Source organism: Pseudonaja textilis, chromosome 7 (genome assembly GCF_049901715.1).
Source record: "Pseudonaja textilis isolate UNSWEBS1 chromosome 7, rPseTex1.2, whole genome shotgun sequence".
Classification (NCBI taxonomy): domain Eukaryota; kingdom Metazoa; phylum Chordata; class Lepidosauria; order Squamata; family Elapidae; genus Pseudonaja; species Pseudonaja textilis.
The window spans coordinates 418,113-435,948 of record NC_141996.1 but is presented as its reverse complement, the minus strand read 5'-3'; the positions used below and the strand labels follow the sequence as shown (position 1 = coordinate 435,948).

The 17,836-nt window shown below is 53.4% G+C and overlaps 4 protein-coding genes and 2 non-coding genes across 6 annotated transcripts; 4 read left to right on the top strand and 2 right to left on the bottom strand.

Moving 5' to 3' along the window:
- Positions 1-207: 207 nt before the first annotated feature.
- Positions 208-1,367, top strand: LOC113450427 (olfactory receptor 52P1-like). Its single transcript, XM_026721618.2, has one exon. It carries the CDS (start codon positions 208-210, stop codon positions 1,159-1,161), a length of 954 nt encoding a protein of 317 aa, XP_026577403.1. The 3' UTR covers positions 1,162-1,367.
- Positions 1,368-3,340: 1,973 nt separating this feature from the next.
- Positions 3,341-6,166, top strand: RPS11 (ribosomal protein S11). The gene is made up of 5 exons (XM_026721619.2): positions 3,341-3,487; positions 3,585-3,716; positions 3,806-3,881; positions 4,965-5,094; positions 5,992-6,166. The coding sequence occupies exons 1-5, from the start codon at positions 3,473-3,475 to the stop codon at positions 6,113-6,115; spliced, it is 477 nt and encodes a 158-aa protein (XP_026577404.1). The 5' UTR covers positions 3,341-3,472; the 3' UTR covers positions 6,116-6,166.
- On the top strand, positions 4,786-4,872 carry LOC113450467 (small nucleolar RNA SNORD35). Its single transcript, XR_003375946.1, has one exon. It is a non-coding gene; the product is annotated as a small nucleolar RNA SNORD35 (small nucleolar RNA).
- Positions 5,463-5,557, top strand: LOC113450468 (small nucleolar RNA SNORD35). The gene has a single exon (XR_003375947.1). It is a non-coding gene; the product is annotated as a small nucleolar RNA SNORD35 (small nucleolar RNA).
- A 3,733-nt stretch (positions 6,167-9,899) lies between the features above and the next one.
- On the bottom strand, positions 9,900-10,850 carry LOC113450452 (olfactory receptor 51G2-like). Its single transcript, XM_026721642.1, has one exon. It carries the CDS (start codon positions 10,848-10,850, stop codon positions 9,900-9,902), a length of 951 nt encoding a protein of 316 aa, XP_026577427.1.
- A 3,647-nt stretch (positions 10,851-14,497) lies between these two features.
- On the bottom strand, positions 14,498-15,457 carry LOC113450453 (olfactory receptor 52P1-like). The gene has a single exon (XM_026721644.1). The coding sequence runs from the start codon at positions 15,455-15,457 to the stop codon at positions 14,498-14,500; it is 960 nt and encodes a 319-aa protein (XP_026577429.1).
- Positions 15,458-17,836: the final 2,379 nt, after the last annotated feature.

Here is a 17,836-nt window from a genome sequence, read left to right as displayed (position 1 = left end):
TGGTCATGATATGCACTGAAGATGGTGTCTGATTTATTGCAAGGACAATAAAGTAAACTAAAACTATGGTTCTATATTCTGATGTGGCAGGTGGGCCCTTGTTTAGGGTGCAGCCAAGTTCACCCCTTCCGGCTTTGTGGTCCTCCCTCCTTCATCAGATGACGAAGCTGACGGTGGATCCAGCGTGTGCCATGCCTCCCGGGAGCCATGTTGGCGCTTAACGGGAGCCATGGCACTTCCTCCTCCTCCTTCCTCCTGCTGGGGATTCCTGGCCTGGAAGCCTTTTACCGCTGGATCTCCATCCCGCTCTCCTCCCTGTACGTTGTGACTCTGCTGGGGAACAGCACCCTGTTGTACGTGATCACCACTGAGCAGAGACTCCACAAGCCCATGTACCTCTTCCTCTGCATGCTGTCCACCATAGATCTGGTCCTGTCCACCTCCACCCTGCCCAAGATGCTCCGTATCCTCTGGTTCCGAGCTGGAGAAATCAGTTCCACAGCCTGCCTGGTCCAGATGTTTTTCATCCACGCCTTCTCGGTCATGGAGTCCAGTGTGTTGGTGGCCATGGCCTTTGACCGTTTTGTGGCCATCTGCAACCCCCTGAGATACGATTCCATCCTAACCACCCCGCTGCTGACCAAGATTGGCATCACAGTGGTCCTGAGAGGCACCCTCTTCATCGCCCCAATCCCCATCTTAGCCGCACGCCTTTCATACTGCAAGACCAACACCATTGCTCACACCTATTGTGAGCATATGGCGGTGGTGAAACTGGCTTGCTCGAGCATCCTGGCCAATGTGGTCTACGGGCTCCTGGTGGCCCTCCTGGTGGTCGGGGCGGATCTGCTGTTTATCACCTTTTCCTACTGCATGATTACCAGGGCGGTCCTGGCCCTGCCCTCACGAGATGCCCGCTACAAGGCCTTCAGCACCTGTGCAGCTCACCTGGTGGTCATCCTGGTGTCCTACACGCCGGCTCTCTTCACCATCCTGACACACAGATTTGGCCACCATGTGTTACCCTACGTGCACATTCTTCTGGCCAACTTCTACCTCCTCTTCCCTCCCATGCTGAACCCCATTGTCTACGGAGTGAAGACCAGGGAGATCCGAGACCAAGTGGTCACCCTCGTCCTTAGGAGGAAGGGCCTTTCATGACGGACTTCACCAGGACCTTCTATGCAAGAATCACTTGCTGAGATGGGCAGTTATAGCGATCAAATGAAGCCCATTCGATAATGTAAGGCCAGGCCGACATAAATCACCTAAACGTTTATTTATTTATAGATCACATTTGGAGACTCCCCATTTCCCTCCTAGAGCAATTCTGGACGATATACAAATACACACAAAGATATGTGTGAATATAAAAAGAGTTAAAAACAAGAATTAAATATATTTTATTTGCTTAGCCTGAATTTCCCAAACACAGCAACCATAGCTGACCCATCATTGCTTTTGAAATGAAAAGGACAGAAAAACAACCACTTTGAAGATGTTTCATAGCTTAGCAGATCTCGTCTCCACCCTGTTTATGCATCAGTCCCTTATCTAGTTCTTGGTTAATTTTAATATTTTAATTCTTAATATTAAAGGCTTTTCATCTTTTAAGGTTTGTTTTGGATTGTTTTTATACTGTTGAGAGCTGCCCAGAGTTGTTTGACAGAGAGATGGGGAGGCATGTACATTTAAGAAATAAATAAAATAACACTCTAAGGCAGAGCTGTCCAACCTTAACTTTTTTAAAAAAGACTTGTGAAAGTCTAGAGCTTCTCAGACCTCCAAGGTCCCTTCCAATTCTGATTCTATTCTGGTCATGGTTGTTCCAAAGTTGCTTTTTCCAAAAGGTTACAGGACTTTCTTGCTTTTTCTTCTGAAGGCATTTCACTTCTCATCCAAGAAGCTTCTTCAGCTCTGACTGGATGGTGGGGAATGGAAGGATTTCTACTCCCAATACACTTCAACTCCCACCCTCAAAACGATGCTATAGAGCCCTGCACAACAGAACAACTAGACACAAGGGCAGCTTTTTCTCCCCTGAATACCATCCCTCTGCTAAATAAATAATTCCCTCCACACTCTCCAACTATTTACAAAGCCTGCACTACTGTTACTGTTAATCTTCTCATCCCTCCTTATCACCCATCTCCTCCCACTTGTGACTGTATGATTGTAGCTTTGTCACTTGTATCCTTACAATCTATACTGACTGTTTCCTAGTATGCTTTGATTCTTATTGTATCCTATGACTATTTAGTGTTGTACCTGATGATTCTTGACGAATGTCTCTTTTATGTCTACTGAGAGCCTTTGCACCAAAGACAAATTCCTTGTGTGTCCAATCACACTTGGCCAATAAAAGAACTCTACTGTCTATTCTGTTCTACTCAGGTAACTTTGAGGACACAGATAAAAACCTCCAAGTGGCCTCAACGACCCTGGATGCAAAGGAGTGGAGATCCTTCCATTCCCCACCATCCAGCCAGAGCTGGGCCTTCAAAAGAAAAAGAAGAACAAGAAAAATCCAGTTGCCTCCAGAAAAAAAAAGCACCTCTGGGACGACCTATGGACTCCAAGCCCCAGAATCCCCCAGCCAGCACGGGGGTTGCCCAAGGAATTATGGGCGTTGAAGTCCACAAGTTTTAAAACTTCCACACACGCCTCAACTTGCGTGTCTTGAAAATGGGACCCACGAGAGCAAAACGTGCGGGAGACACACCGCCCGCCTCTCCTCCTCGGAAGCCCACGGGGGCCGTCAGGGTTGCGGGGGCCGCTGAGGGGCCCTGCGAGGCCCGCACGGGAAAAAGGCCCCCCATCCCCGGGCGGGGGGCCTCTGGCGCAGGAGGGGAGGCCTCCAGCCCGTCCCTCCATCCCCGGGGCGGATTCCCAAAGGGCTCTTCGCCGGGATAGGAAGCGGGCAGGCGGGCGGAGGGCTGCGCTCCCGGGCCGGGCCTTGAGGGAGGCTCCTCGGCGCCACCAGCGGCCTCCCCCCTCCGGCCTCAGGAGGGCCGCCATCTTGCCCCCTCCTTTCCTCGAGGTCAGAGGAAGGCCCGCCTCTTCCTCTTCCTCACTAGGACCTACACTGACCGGACCACGCCTACTTCTTCGGGGGCTCCAGGCCAAAACCTCCAGGCCTGGCGTTTCCCACCCCGGCGTGACAATCCCGGTCTGCCCGCTTCTTCTCCCCCGCCCGATACTTTCTACCCGCCCGCCCGCGCCTCCTCCGGGTCCCCCTCTCCCTGCAGAGCTGGCGGAGGAATTCTGGGAGTTGAAGTCCACGTGCCCTTTCCCTTTAAGGCGGCTCGCCTTTTTCCCCAGACCCGCCCCCTCCCGTCTCCGGGCCAATGGCCGCGAGCGGAGGGCCGAACGGCGTCCGGAAGAGGTGCGGCGTTCTGCGTCACTTCCCCCAGCGAGGATAAACCTCCCGGCGTGCCGCGCGCGCGGTCTCTTTTCGTTCCGCGCGGACAAGATGGCGGACACGCAGGTGGGTCCCGCGGGGGCTCCGGGCCGGTCCGGGGCTTTGGGCGGCGGGCTCTGGGCGTCCGTGGCTCCCGGCTGAGCGCGCTGTGGTTCCCCTGCAGACGGAGCGGGCCTACCAGAAGCAGCCCACCATCTTCCAGAACAAGAAGCGGGTCCTGCTGGGCGACGCCGGCAAGGAGAAGCTGCCCCGCTACTACAAGAACATCGGCCTGGGCTTCAAGACCCCCAAGGAGGTGCCCGCGGGCGGCGGGAGGGCGGGAGGGGCGGCGCTGGATGGGGGGGACCCGCGGGGTCACGCGGTCTCTCTCTCCCCCCCCTGCAGGCCATCGAGGGCTCCTACATCGACAAGAAGTGCCCCTTCACCGGCAACGTCTCCATCCGGGGCCGCATCCTCTCCGGTAGGCGGTGGGAGGGAGCGGGGGGTCCCGCTCCTCTTTCCTCCCCCTCTTTCCTCCCCTCCGCCTTCCAGGCCCCGGTTGTCCCGGAGATGCTCCCCCCTCCCCCAATGGAAGGATGCCCGGGCCTGGCAGGATTTGCCTCTGAGAGCCTCGGGGTCCCCCCAGGCAGCCTCCACCGTTTACCTGGGGCCTCCAGTCCAGCCGTTGCCAGCCGGTGGGCCGCAGAGAAATGTCCCGTCCCCCCCCCCAAGCAATGAATCCAGGCTGGGTGGGAACTCGAGGCTGGGCCGCCCACCCGCTGGCCCCCCCTCTTCAGCCGAGCGCAAACCTTACCTGGAGCAGAGCAATGCAAGCTGGGCCTGGAAGGCAAGACCAACAGCGGGGCGGGGAAATCCCCCCTGGGGTGGCTTGCTGACATGGGTGGGAAAGTCGGTCCCCTATTCCAGAGGCGCAGGAGTCCCAGGACCGGCCCTTTGGTCACCCCGGAGCAGCAGCTCCCTCCAGTCCATGGCAGGCGGATGCACCCCGGGGGAGGAGCAGCTGCTCCAGGGTGACCGGCAGCAGCTCTGGAATAGGGGACCGACTTTCGTCAGCAAGCCACCGTCAGTCAAAATTCGTATTAGTGGTCCACAGGATTTAAAATTATGAGTTTGGTGGTCCCTGAGGTCCAAAAGGTTGGCGACCCCTGACCTAATGACCAGATGACTGCAAAGAATATAAATCCTTCCAGCCCCCAGCCCCCCATTTAGCCAGAACTGAGGAAGCTTCTTGGATGAGAAGTGAAACGTCTCCAAAGGAAAAGAGAAAGAACCTCCTGTTGCCTTTTGGAAAAAGTGCTTTTGGGTCACCCTGGAGGGCTATGGGGGCTCTGCTTCTGATCTCCCCCTCCCCCCATGGCTGCTGTGGCAAGGGATGCTTTTCTCACGATGGTCTGCGGAGCCCCTGAGAGGGTGCTGTCGACGCTGCCCTTTGGCACGACTGATGCCCTGCCTAGCCTCGGGGCCCTTCCTGCCTCCCCCTGAAGCCCTGGATGGACCCCTGTGGGGCTTCTGGCCTTCACCGGACTTCTCCCTCCCCCCCCAGGTGTGGTCACCAAGATGAAGATGCAGCGCACCATCGTCATCCGCAGGGACTACCTGCACTACATCCGCAAATACAACCGCTTCGAAAAGCGGCACAAGAACATGTCGGTGCACCTGTCTCCCTGCTTCAGGTGAGGAAATGCCGCAAGAGGGGCTGGCGATCTGGTTGCCCTGTGGGGTCCTTGCAAGCCCAGGCTAGCTCCGCTCAGGTCAGGTGGTAGAATTAGCAGGCACCTTTTGGTCAGAAGCTGCTATGCTTTGAGATCCAATCTGGAACCCGGGGACCAGCGTGGCCCCCTGCCATGGAAGTTGGGGCAATGGCAGCCTGCGTTTTTACGGCTTCCCATCTTGCAGCTTTAAGGCTTCTGGACTTCTCCCAGAATTCCGCAGCCAGCTGTGCCTGGTAGGGAATTCTGGGAGTTGAAGTTTGCAGGTCTTTAAGTTGCCCAGGATAGACACCACCCCCCACCCCCCCACCCCCGGCCTAGAGCAAGCCCTTTGGTGATGATGTATAATCTCACGATGGTCTGCAGAGCCCTCGAGTGAACGGGGCATTGCTGAAAACGCCAACCTGGCACTCACTGAACCAAAGAGCTGCTCTGCTTTGGCTCGCCATGGCCCCAAAATGCCTGGCAACTTGGCAAGCTTTGCCTCTAAGGCACAGCGGGATCGGCCTTGCCTGTCCACCTGATGTGGTCGGTGGCGACTGCTCTGGTCCTGCAGTTGCAAAGCTGCCTTTTGTGGTATTGTTAGACTGGACACCATCAAAGCTGACACCAGCCAGAGCATAGAACAAGTCAGAGTTGGACACGATTGAATGGAGAACAGCATTCAAGGGAGGTGGGGCTTAGTTCTTTTGTGACAATGTCAGGAGTCTAAACCGATGACACCTTTAACCCCACCTTCCAACTCAGCCTCTTCAACACCCTCGATCTGCATTTGACTTGCAGGCAGCTACTTTCAGTGCTTGCATTTCTTGTTGGCGAGTCTAAAGCTCTCTTCTGTCCTTTCTCTTCCCCCCACTCCAGGGATGTGCAGATTGGGGATATTGTGACAGTGGGAGAGTGCCGCCCCCTCAGCAAGACTGTCCGGTTCAACGTGCTCAAGGTGACCAAGGCTGCTGGCACCAAAAAACAGTTCCAGAAGTTTTGAAGGCTATTTGTACTTTTCTTTGTATCAATAAAGAAGCTGGTGTGATTTGAACGCTGTCCTTTTGCTAACGGCAGGCGCCTTCCTCCGCGTTGGGAAGACCAGGAAGCGCCTGGCAAAAGGCCTCTTGCCAGACCTGGCTTGGAGCCTTCAGGGGACAGAAGCAGCAGCGGTGCCCGTCCTTCGCTTTCTGTGCAGCGGAAGTGAGGGGGGCCTTGGGAAAAAGGGCATCAACAGAGTTGGAAGGGACCTGCGAGGGCTTCTAGTCCAACCCTGTGCCACAAACGGCTGTCCAATTTCACCTTCAAAGCCTCCAGTGATGCAGCACCCACAGCTGCTGGAAGGAAGCGGTTCCACTGGTTAATTGTTCTCCCTGTTAGGCAGTTTCTCCCTAGTTCTAGGCTGGTTCTCTCCTTGGTTAGTTTCCAACCATTGGAAAAACAATCCGGGAACACAATAGAAAGTGGAAATGGGAGAAGCTGCCGAGCTTTCTGGGGAGGCGGTTTTGAGGCCTAAAGGGGGACGAGGCCTTTTCTGGGGAGGGATGGCCCGGGCTCTCCTCCAGCCCTTCCTAGAGGGACAAACTCCCTTAAGGCTCCCAAAGTCTGTTGTCATTCCGGATCTGACCCAACCCGGAATTACCCCATGTAATATTGGAAGTTAGAAACAACTACCCAAAAGTCACATTCCCCAATAGAAGTAAATCAACGTTTGCCTGAGGTCCTCAATCTCCACCTCCAGGTCTCAGCAGGGCCGGCTTTTGTTTCCACGGGAAGAAGGACCACCTAGCCTCAACAACTCTCTCTAGCCCCACTCCTCCCCCCCTTAGGAATGTGGCAAACCCCAAACCCTCCCCACCCCATAACCAGCAAAGGGAAAGAAAGAAAAGGAATATATAATAAGGCTAAATGAAATGGCAATGCGTAGGTCAATTTTGGGCCTGCCAAGCAGGTTTGTGATGACTGTTAACATTGCCTCGCTTAGTGAACCCCCATACCTCCTCCCTGATCATCTTCATTTAATGGCCCCATAATCCCTTGCGGGACGGAGCCTAGGCAACGGGATGGAGCTAGCAAGAGTGTTTTAATGGCTGGATGCCCTTCCTGTCGCCAATGCGGAGTTTTGTTCGGCAGATACGATCTCATTGTGCCCAGAGAGGAACACCTGCCTCCACCTAGGATTGAACTCACAGCCTCCTGATTGCGAGGCAAGAGCTCCACCTCCAGGCCACCGTCCCACTCCACCTTCTCTCCCTGATGCAGTCATTAAATGAAGCCTGGGATGCATGGGGGGGGCGGGGGGGGGCCTGGGAGGTGCAGAGCAGGCGCGGGCTGGGGGCTGGTGCTGAATTGGTTGGGAATCTCTCCGTGAGTAATGGGAGGACCCCACGGGGCCCTTTGGCCTGGGGGATGCTGGCAGGGTCCGGGAGGGATGGTAGACAGAGGAGAAATGGGGAAGGGCTTGGGGATACGCCCCCCCTCTTGGGAACACGGCCCCCGTGTCCTGGACCAGCCCCCCCCCCGCCTCTTCCCCAAGGCCTAGTCACTGGAGAGAGGCCCCTCCGGGCTTTGGGCTGTTCCTGCTAAATGCTGGGTCAGCCTGGAACAAAGCCTCCCATTTGCCCCTCTGAACTAGGCAGGGTGTGGTTTCTCTGGCTTAGGTCATACATGTGCGTATAGGCATAATTTTGTGTGTATTTTGTCATGTTTATGTCATGTGTGTTGGAGGTGGTGACCCTTTTGAGAGCTTGTGGGGTCTTCTAGACCAGCCCCTTCCTGCTCAGGCAGGAGACCCCAGACCACTTCAGAGCAAGGCTTGTCCCGCCTCTTCTTTCAAACCTCCAGGGACGGAGCCCCCACGGCCTCCGGAGGGAAGCTGGTAGAAAGCTGCCTGCGGGGATGGCCGAGGGATCCAGTGAAGGGGAACGGAGGGCTTCTCTTCCTTGCTTGCCCTGAGAGATACTTGCAGGATCCAGCAAAGCTCTTCTTACCTTGCTAATTGAGTTCCGCTTAGCAAACGGTAAAAAGTAAATGCAATTGCAGATACATTTTATTTGCAAAATAAAACTTGAAAGTAAGAAAGGGGGCCTTGCCTCCCTCATATTATGAAGCCTCCTTAACTATTACTCTTCAACCAAGAATTCCTTTTGGGGGAGGGATTGGGGGAATATCACAGGGGGGAAGAAGCTCCAGGGCAACCCTGAAGGGCCAGTTTGCATGAAACGCGCAACGGAATGACTTTGGCTTCCTGCAAACGAGATGTATAAGTCAGGGATCCCCAAACTTGGCAACTTCGAGCCTTGTGGATTTCACCTCCCAGAATTCCTCAGCCAGCATGATCTTAAAATTGCCCGTTTTGGAGACCCCTGGAACATGCAAACACAAAAAGCTAGGTTTTTTTTTTTTTTGTGCTGTAATGCCAACCTGTGTGTCATGTGCCCTCCTGACACAAGCGAGTGATAGGTGAGAAAATGTGGATTACTGGCACTGATATTTTTTTTGGTGGTGGTGGTGGGGGAAGCAGCAAACTTTCCAAAACAACAAGAAATCAGAGCCTGACAGCCTCAGTTTTGCTTTATGCGAAGGCCAAATTCTTTCCATTGTCCAGTTGCAAATCACCAGTTTTTGCTGCACAGATCAGAATGCTCAACAGCAAAGCTTTATTTGACAAAATACACCTGCACTGGGCACTCTTTCTAATCTTGCATTATAACTCAGAGACTTCAGTGTCTAGAAGAAGATTATATTCAGTGGGGAGAATTTGATGGCAGATACAGATACAGATTGATAGAGTTGGAAGGGACCTTGTAGGTCATCCAGTCCAACCCCCTTGCCCAAGCAGGAGACCCTATACCGTTTCCGACAGAGGGCAGTCCAGTCTCTTCTTGAAAGCTTCCAGGGATGAAGCTCCCACAACCTCCGAAGGCGACTTCTGATGGTTCTCACTTCACATTGTGGTCCCATATATTGAGTGTGCATATTATCATTCAATATCCTTAATTTCACACACTAATAGAAGAATGCTTAAGGTCATCCAATGCAGATTACAACCTGACACGAGGAAAAAAAAGTTCAACGTGGCTTTTGAAAAGGCTAAAAACATGAAACTTGATGGCAGGGGGAGGTAGGATAACTGAGAAGGAAACATTATCAAAGACATATCAGCATGCTACATTGAGAGTAACAGAAGAACAGCATTGGAAGGGACCTTGGAGATCGTCTAGTCCAGCCCCCTGCTGAAGCAGGAGACCCTATATACCCTTCCAGACCAACGGCTGTCCAGTCTCTTCTTCAAACCCTCCAGTGTTGGAGCAGCCACTGGTGGATTGCTCTCACTGTCGGGAAATTTCTTGGTGCTAAGCTGGTTTCTCCTGGATGAGTCTCTATTCGTCATTTCTTATCCTGCCCTCAAGCGCTCTGGAGAATCGGTTGCCCCCTTCCTCTTCTCTGGGGCAGCCCCTCAAATACTGGAATCTTCTCTCCCCCAGCAGTATTCCAATATTTGAGGGGCTGCCCCAGAGAAGAGGGGGGTTAAAAGGCCTCGGATTTGGTCGATCGTCTCAAGCTGTGGAATATATTTAAAAACGGGGATCCTAGAATTCCTCACTGTCCTCGTGCAAAACCTATTCAAAGATCAGGAAGGTCCCGGCAGTGGCCCTGAAAGCCTCGGGAGGTTGGTGAGCCAGGGTCCTTCCAGTCATTGCTTGGCCCTCTAACAAGGAGAGGGAGGAGGGCCCTGTCTGTCTGGGCAGAGACGAACCCCCCCCGCCCCCCCGTCTTCCCTTGCGCTACACCTTCCAGAGGCTCCTGAGCATTTGGAGGAGCCGGCCAGAGATCTCCTTGGTTTTCAGGCTGTAGAGGACGGGATTCATCAATGGTGGGAAGAGGATGTAGACGTTGCCCATGAGGGCATAGACCAAGGGCGGCGCATGCTGCCCAAACCGGTGTATGATAGACAGCCCAAGTGCAGGAGCACAGAAGACCAGGACAGCACAGAGGTGGGAGGCACAGGTGCTCAGGGCCTTGATGGGGCTGAGGCCGCTGGACGCCATGCCCAGGAGGGCCCTCAGGATCAGGCTGTAGGAAAGGAGGATGAAGAGGAGGTCTGAGCCCATGCTGAGGAAGATCAGGACCAGCACATAGAAGTTGTTGAAAGTGGTGTCGCTGCAAGCCGAGCGAATCAGGTCCTGGTGCAGGCAGTAGGAATGGGACAGCCTGGGGTGTGGGCAGTAGGGGAACCGGGCAAGGAAGAAGAAGGCGGGCAGTAAGGTCAGGGTGCTCCTCAGGAAGAGGGCGAGCCCAATTCGCAGGACCCGGGGGGTGCTCAGCAGCTCGGAGTACCTCAGGGGGTACCGGATAGCCACGAAACGGTCGACCGCCATGGCAAAGAGCACGGCCGACTCCATGAGGGCAAAGGCGTGGAGGAAGAAGGCTTGAGCAATGCAGGCCCGGCTGCTAATCTGCCTCAGGCGGAACCAGAGGACGCCCAGCACGGTGGGCAGGGTGATGGCACAGAGGCCCAAGTCGGTCGCAGCCAGCATGGCCAAGAACTGGTACATGGGCCTATGCAGGCTGGGCTCTACCCAGATGATGTAGAGGATGGAGGAGTTGCCCAGCACGGCCACCAAGTAGACGCAGAAGATGGTGGTGCCAATCCAGCCGTAGGCTGTCTCCAGACCAGGGAAGCCGCCCAGGGCAAACACCGCCAGGCTGACATTGGGGAGGGGAGCTGATGCCATGGCGAGTCACTGTGCGCGCCTGCCAGTGCCGTTCACGGATCTCCTAAGGCCCTTCCTGCTCTGCCCCCCAGGAGGTCCCAGCTTCGCCTCCCCTCCCCTCCCCTCCCCTCCCTGCCCTGGAGAGCTTCGTGCCTCCGATTGGGACCTTCCGTCTTCACCCTTCATCCCGGAAGGAAACCGGCCTCTCCGTAAGAGGCTGGATTCTCACACAGCCTCCTTGAGATTGTCCCTCCCAGAAGAACAGCCTGAACTCCGCCGCCTGGGGCCCTTGAAGACCCTGTGATGATCTCTCCCGGCTCCTCCTTGGGCCAGGAGGTGGACCCAGAAGCATCACCCCCTTCCCGGTTGTTAATTGTCCACTTCAGCCCATGCGGACCCGTCTCCTTCAAGGGAGCCAGAGATGCTGCGTGAGAGACTGGAAGGGGAAATGCCTTCCCCCACCCTCTTCTCCTTCTCCTCCTTCTCCTCCTCCTTCTTTGGATGAGATTTTCTCCTAGTGATGGTCGTTACCTGAGTTGCTAAAAGTCCTTATAAAGGGAGAGGGTGGCTGAGGGGAGGCCTCTGGGATTCTTCGGCCAAGAGTAGAGGGGCATCCATGGAGACTGAGATCTGCGTCTTGGCTCTCCGGGTTACGGCAGACGTCTCCCAGCCCTGGACCTCAGCTCAGGCGCCTTAGGCAGCCTCCCAGGTGAAGGAAGGGCCAGGAAACAGTCCCATCGCGGGAGTTTTCCAAGCATACAATGGATTGCTGAATCAGCCAGGCGGTCTACTGTTGGCCTCACTAAGCTGTTGCTGGAGCAACTCCCTCCCTCCCTCCTTCCTTCCTTCCTTGGCCATATACAGTTTTTGGGTGTCAGTTGTAACTTGGAAGGATGGCGAAGGTGGGAGAAGCCCTGCCATTCTCCTGCACGTCCTCTGCCCTTGGGTTGACCTTCCCCCAGAGGGCCACTCTGGGCCCATCTTAGGAACTGTCCAGGGCTGGGATTCAAATCTGGTTCTGTGGGCGTGGCCGTGTGACTGGGTGGGCATGGCTCTTTTGGCACCAACCCCCCCTCCCCCATTTTTTGCACCTTCTGGGCCTCAGGGAAGCCTCCTGGGTGAAGCAGGAAGACAGCGAGGGGAATCCCAGCACGGCTGATCATAGGAACAGCTGATTGTCGGGAGGGGAACAAAGAAAGACCTTAAGAGGTGACTGGGTGGGGGAGAATGCAGTCAACCATGTCGGGCATGTGCGCAATGCTGCACATGCGCGATAAGGACTGACTGGGCAGGGAGGGCAGAGCCAGCCAGGGGCACAATTTGCCGGTTCTCCAAAGTGCACAGAACCATAACAACCGGTTCTATAGGACCGGTCCGAACCGGTAGAATCCTACCCCTGGGACTGTCCATAAAAAATTAAAACTTAGTTGTCCTCCTTGTCTTGGCATAGGAAGGGGGGGGGGGTTGAGTCCCTGTGCTTTAGAGTGTATGTGGGGGAGGGCAGGACTATGACCCGGAGGTGGCCTTCTGGTCTTCTGGTCACCTATATTATTCTATTACTTATGATGTGCTATTTGCCTTCTGATCTCAGGGATGCGGTCAGCGCTTTGGTCAATTTGAGAGCCCAGACGGATGATATTCCTTCAGTGTTTTGATTTTGACTGCTGACCCTGATTTTCGGGGTGCGGGGGGGAGGAAAGCAGCAAATATCACAGAACGAAAAATCACAGCCTGACATTTGGCTATTGATTCAAGCGAGGTGTGGTGGAGTGGTGGCTTAAACATATTAGAGGAGGCCTGTGCTCCAGGGGTTCGAGTCCCAGCACCATGGGACGGGATGAGCTCCCAGTACTTGCCTCAGCTTCGGCCAACCTAGCTGTTTGAAAGCACGTTACAGCAAGTAGATGAATAAGTGCCACTTTGATGGGAAAATAATGATGTTTCATGCAGTGGAGTGAATCCCGCTGGGGCTGAAGCGGTGGAGGGGAAAAGCCCCAGATGACGCTGTAGAATGCCACCGGTCAGTTTGAACGCGGAGCTAGTTCCTCCCCTGTGGGTGCAGGGTGGATGGAGGAGGAGCAGGAACGTCACTGCCATAAGCTAAATCAGGGGTCTTCAAATCTGACAGCTTTCAGACTGGTGGACTTCCACTCCCAGAATTCCTCCTCCTCCAGTCATGTCAGCTCAGGAATTCTGGGAGTGGAAGTCCACCAGTCTTAAACTTGTCAAGTTTGAAGACCTTTGTGCTAAATAAATAAATGTTGGTTCAAATTGCACTGGGTAAAATGAACTGGAAAATAACAGGACAACACCCAATTTTCAGTTAGGTGCTAACAAGAAGGTGTAGATGATACCAAACTTGCAGTTGTCCCCTGTTTCAGTAAAATGGTGGAACCCCAAAGGAAAGATTTGCACGGACTTTTTCAGTCTACCATTCCTTCCTCTGGAGTTACTCCCTTTCAATGGAGACGGACGAGTTCAGGATCGGAAGCCGTGATGAGGTCTCCAGGGAGCACAAAGCACACATAGAATCTCTGTCAACCTACACAAGCTTTATTGTTCACAATTTCTTCTGCATCATACGTGGGTACAGAGCGCATACAGAGACATGTTCACTTGCTCTGCTATGCTCAGGCCCAGGGATTTCCCAAGAACTGGGGAAGAGCGGAGCGTCTTCTGCAGATGACAGGGATGTCCACGGATTGGGGTCTTCAACAGCTTGTCCTCTTTCCCTTTGCCCAAAGCCTCCCTCACATATTCCTTTTCACATCACCTCAGCTTTTCTTTTCTTTTTTCCCAATAAATTTTTATTATTTTCCACCAGTACAAATCTCAGTTACTTTTTCAACAGTATTGACATCCACATATATTATCTTATACTTTAACATCTATTCGTACTTATCTTAATCTATATTATCTTTGTTTATCATTAATCATCAATACATATTGCCTTTATATTACAGTTATTATTATACATCTTTAATATTGGCTTATTCCTTTAACATCTATTCATACCTATCCTTAATACCTATGATCCTTATTTATCATTAATCATTAGTACAGGTTACTTTTATATCACACCTCAGCTTTTCAGTGACAATTGCTGGGTCATTTGTGACTCACTGCATGGCAGTTAACGGTTAACCTTCTTATGACTGGTGGTGGTTCTGTGATCATTGTCTGATCTTGATGGGTGCTGTTTCTGTGACCTTCTCCGTGGCAATTCTGACCTTTGGGAGCAAGGACCCAGGCCTGGTCCAGAGGCCCGCTTGGTTTGGCTGCGTTGGATCTGCCTGGTTCCTTCTGAGCAGGCCCCTCACAAGCTCATCGCAAGCAGGATTTGAGCACAAAGGCTCCCATCCACTCGGCACATCTGCACCTATCCTTCCATTCACCTCCTCCTCCCAAGATCTTATTTCTGGCATAAGCAATCAAGGTGACTGGAGGAAATTCAGTTCTAAATCTGGTGATGGTACATTTTGACAGCACTGGTAGCCAAGGCAGTTTCTCCATTTTTTGCCTGTGTGCCCTGGGGGGCCTCTGGAAAAGGGGGCCAAGCCTGCCGTGCAGCTGAGGCCCCCTGGGGCAGCCTACAAGCGCGGGATCCCCAACCGGTCCCACAGTCCAGCTGCAGCTAAGCGGGCAAGAAGGAGATCTGGGGAGCAGATTCAGACAGACCTGGATTGGACCAGGACCTTGTTTGGGAGGAACACTCTGATGACCTGGTTCCGAATCTCCTTGGTTCTCACTCCGTATACGATGGGATTCAGCAAAGGAGGAAAGAGAAGGTAAAAGTTGGCCAGGAGGATGTGAACGTGGGGGGCCACGTTGTGGCCAAAGCGGTGGGTGAAAAACGAGAAGAGGGCTGGGCTGTAAGATATGGTGATGACACAGAGGTGGGAGCCACAAGTGCCGAAAGCTTTCAGCCTGGCCTCGCTGGAGGAGAGGCGCAGCACTGCACGGACAATGAAGAAGTAAGAGAGGCCGATGCACAGAAGGTCCCCTCCAATGACAATCAAGGCCACACTCAGCCCATAAAGACTGTTGATCCTGGTGTCCCCACAGGCCAACTTCACCACCGCCATGTGCTCGCAGTAGGTATGGTGGATGACGTTTGTCCGACAGAAGGACAGCCTTTTGATCAGGAAAGGACACGGGCACATCAGCAGGGTCCCCCTGACAACCGCCGCGATCTCCATCTTGGCAACTAGGGAGCCGGTGAAGAAAGAATTGTATCTGAGAGGGAAGCAGATGGCCACGTAACGGTCTACGGCCATGGCCAGCAGCACCGCCGACTCCATCATACACAAAGCATGGATGAAGAACATCTGGGTCAAGCAGGCATTAAACTGGATCTCCCCAGCCTGGAACCAGAAGATGGAAAGCATCTTGGGCAAGGCAGAGGTGGTGGCTGCCAAGTCGATAGTAGACAGCATGCAGAGGAAGTAGTACATGGGCCTGTGGAGGGCCGGTTCTGAGACAATGACGAGTAAAATGATAGAATTCCCAGCAATAAGGATCACATAGCCAGCGCAAACGGCCACGGAGAACCAGAGGTGGTAGGCCTCCAGCCCCGGGATGCCATGCAGCACAAAGAGAAAGGACCAGGAGTATGTCAAGTTGCCCATCCTTCAGGTCATCCCAGGTGCACCTATCGCTTTGGCCACCAGCTTCACTGGAGATCGTAACACCTGTCAATCAGAGCAGAGAAAGAGGCAGAGGATGAAGACGGTCACTGGGAGTGGAGGCTCCAAGCTTCCAGCCTCTCATTGGAGCCCATCCTTGGGGACTCCTCTCTCTCTCTCTCTCTCCCCAGGATGTATGCACTGAGCTGTGTCTAGTATTTACGTGGCGGTGCCTGGCTGGGTGTGGCTTTTAGTTGAGAAAGTTCAGAGCTGCAGGAAAGCCAGAATCTTTGTAGCTCAGGGTTGCAGTGAGGCTGCTCTCGGAGCTTGGCTGTTTTCCTGCAAGTGTTTCATTACCAAACGAGGCAACATCGCTGGAAAATGTGCAGAGCAAAGGAGGAGGAGGAGGAGGAGGAGGAGGAGGAGGAGGAGGACAGTGAGATCCTTGCGATCCTCTCTGAGCTTGATGGTTTCCTTGCAGAAGTTTCATTACCCCAACTAGGCAACATCGTCTGTTGTGATCTTCCACTGAAAACCACCAAGCTCAGAGAGCATCAGGGATCCACCAGGGCAGGAAACCTTCTCAGTCTCCTCCGATCCTATGCAAATCTTGTTCTAGGCTAAACTATCTCCAGCAGAAGCTTGGAAGAGCTTCACAAGAAGTGGGCAGCTCGGGTCCCACAGTGACAGCAATGTGCTTTGGTAGGAGTGGAAATTAAAGGGGCAACTTTACAAATGAATAACAGAAGAAGAAGAGGGACCTTGGAGGTCGCCTAGTCCAGCCCCTGCCCAAGCAGGAGAACCTGCACCATTCCAAAGAAATGGTTGTTCAACATCTTCTAAAAAACTTCCCCGATGGAACAACTACAGCATCGGAAGCTGTTTCCACTGGTTGGTTGTTCCGACCATCAGGAAATTCCTCCTTAACTCCAGGTTGCTTCTCTCCTTGATGAGTTTCCACCGTTTCTTCTTCTCCTGCCCTCCGGGGCTCTGGAGAATAAGTTGACCCTCCCTCCTCATCTTTGGGGAAGCCCCTCAAATATTGGCAGACAGCTATCCTGTCTCCCCTAGTCCTTCTTTTCACGAGACTAGACATACCCAGTTGCAGCAACCGCTCTCGTAAGTTTTAGCCTCCAGTCCCCTGAAAAAGCAGGCAAATGTTGGCTACCGATTTAGAAACCGAACCAGGAAGCCAACAATGCTAGCAAACAGGATGCTTGCATTTCTGCATCTCTTGGGCTTGGACACTCACCAGGCAGAGGCAGCTTTGTGGGGTCCTTTCGAGTGGGGTGTCACGCATCCTCCAGAGCCCACCTTGTGCGGCACAAGTCTTGCACCTTCCATGAGGAAAGAACCCTTTATAGACTCAAACAGACCAAGAGAAAGCCTCACCTGGAATTCAAGCTCAGCCCGTCTCTGGGTCCTCGTTGCTTTTTCAAGTCTTCCCTCCTGGGAGAAATTGCTCTCCCTGCAGTATTGCCAGTCCTGGAAGAGGCCCAGGGTGGGCCGGAGCCTCTGCAGATGGCACGGATGGAGCAAAGAGGGGCACCCAGTGGGCTGGGAGCCGTCTCCTCAGGCACCCGGTGGACCCAGCCATTCCCCTTAGTCCCTGGGGGAGGGAGGGCAAAACATTGGCCAACTGGGGCTCCTTGGGCTCCAGTGGGAGTTTTGAAGGGAAGGCAAGAGTGGAAGAGAAAATACGACCTTGGTCAGGACAAGGAAACCATCCTCCTCTCTCTGTGTCATGTTCTCAGGTTTTGAAAAACTTAAAAGAATGGGAGTAGGGAACAGAATAGGGAATAAGAACAGAATATAGAATAGAATTGAATTCTTTATTGGCCAAAATGGACGGGACACACAAGGAATTTGTCTCTGGTGCAGAAGTTCTCAGTGTATATATACACAGCAAGTGATAAATCATACTCATAAAAGACAATCCCCGTAAATCATCAGAGACAGCGCTCAGTGATTGTGGGAGACTAACCAGTCACGGTAAACGAGAATCAAATACCAAATAAAGGCAATCCACAGGAATCACGAGACACGAGCAACAGAATTATCGGGGGGTCCTTGGTGCTCTCTGCTTGTTCCTTGCACATGTTCCCTTACCCTAACTAGGCGACACCGCTGGGGCGGAGCGAAGGATATGCAGGTAACGGGAAAGATGGAAAGAAGAGAAGGATAACAGGTCATACAGCTCTCCTATGTTTGACGTTCTGAGGCATAGAGACGGTTGTGGGAATTAGTTGTTCAGCAGAGTGGTAGTTAGCATGGGAGCGGGGAACTCTCTTTGTGTCCGGTTGTTTTGGCGGGCAAAGCTCTGTCAGTTTAGCCATGTAACCTTGGAAGATCAAGAAACCTGAATAAAATGCAGGGAGGATG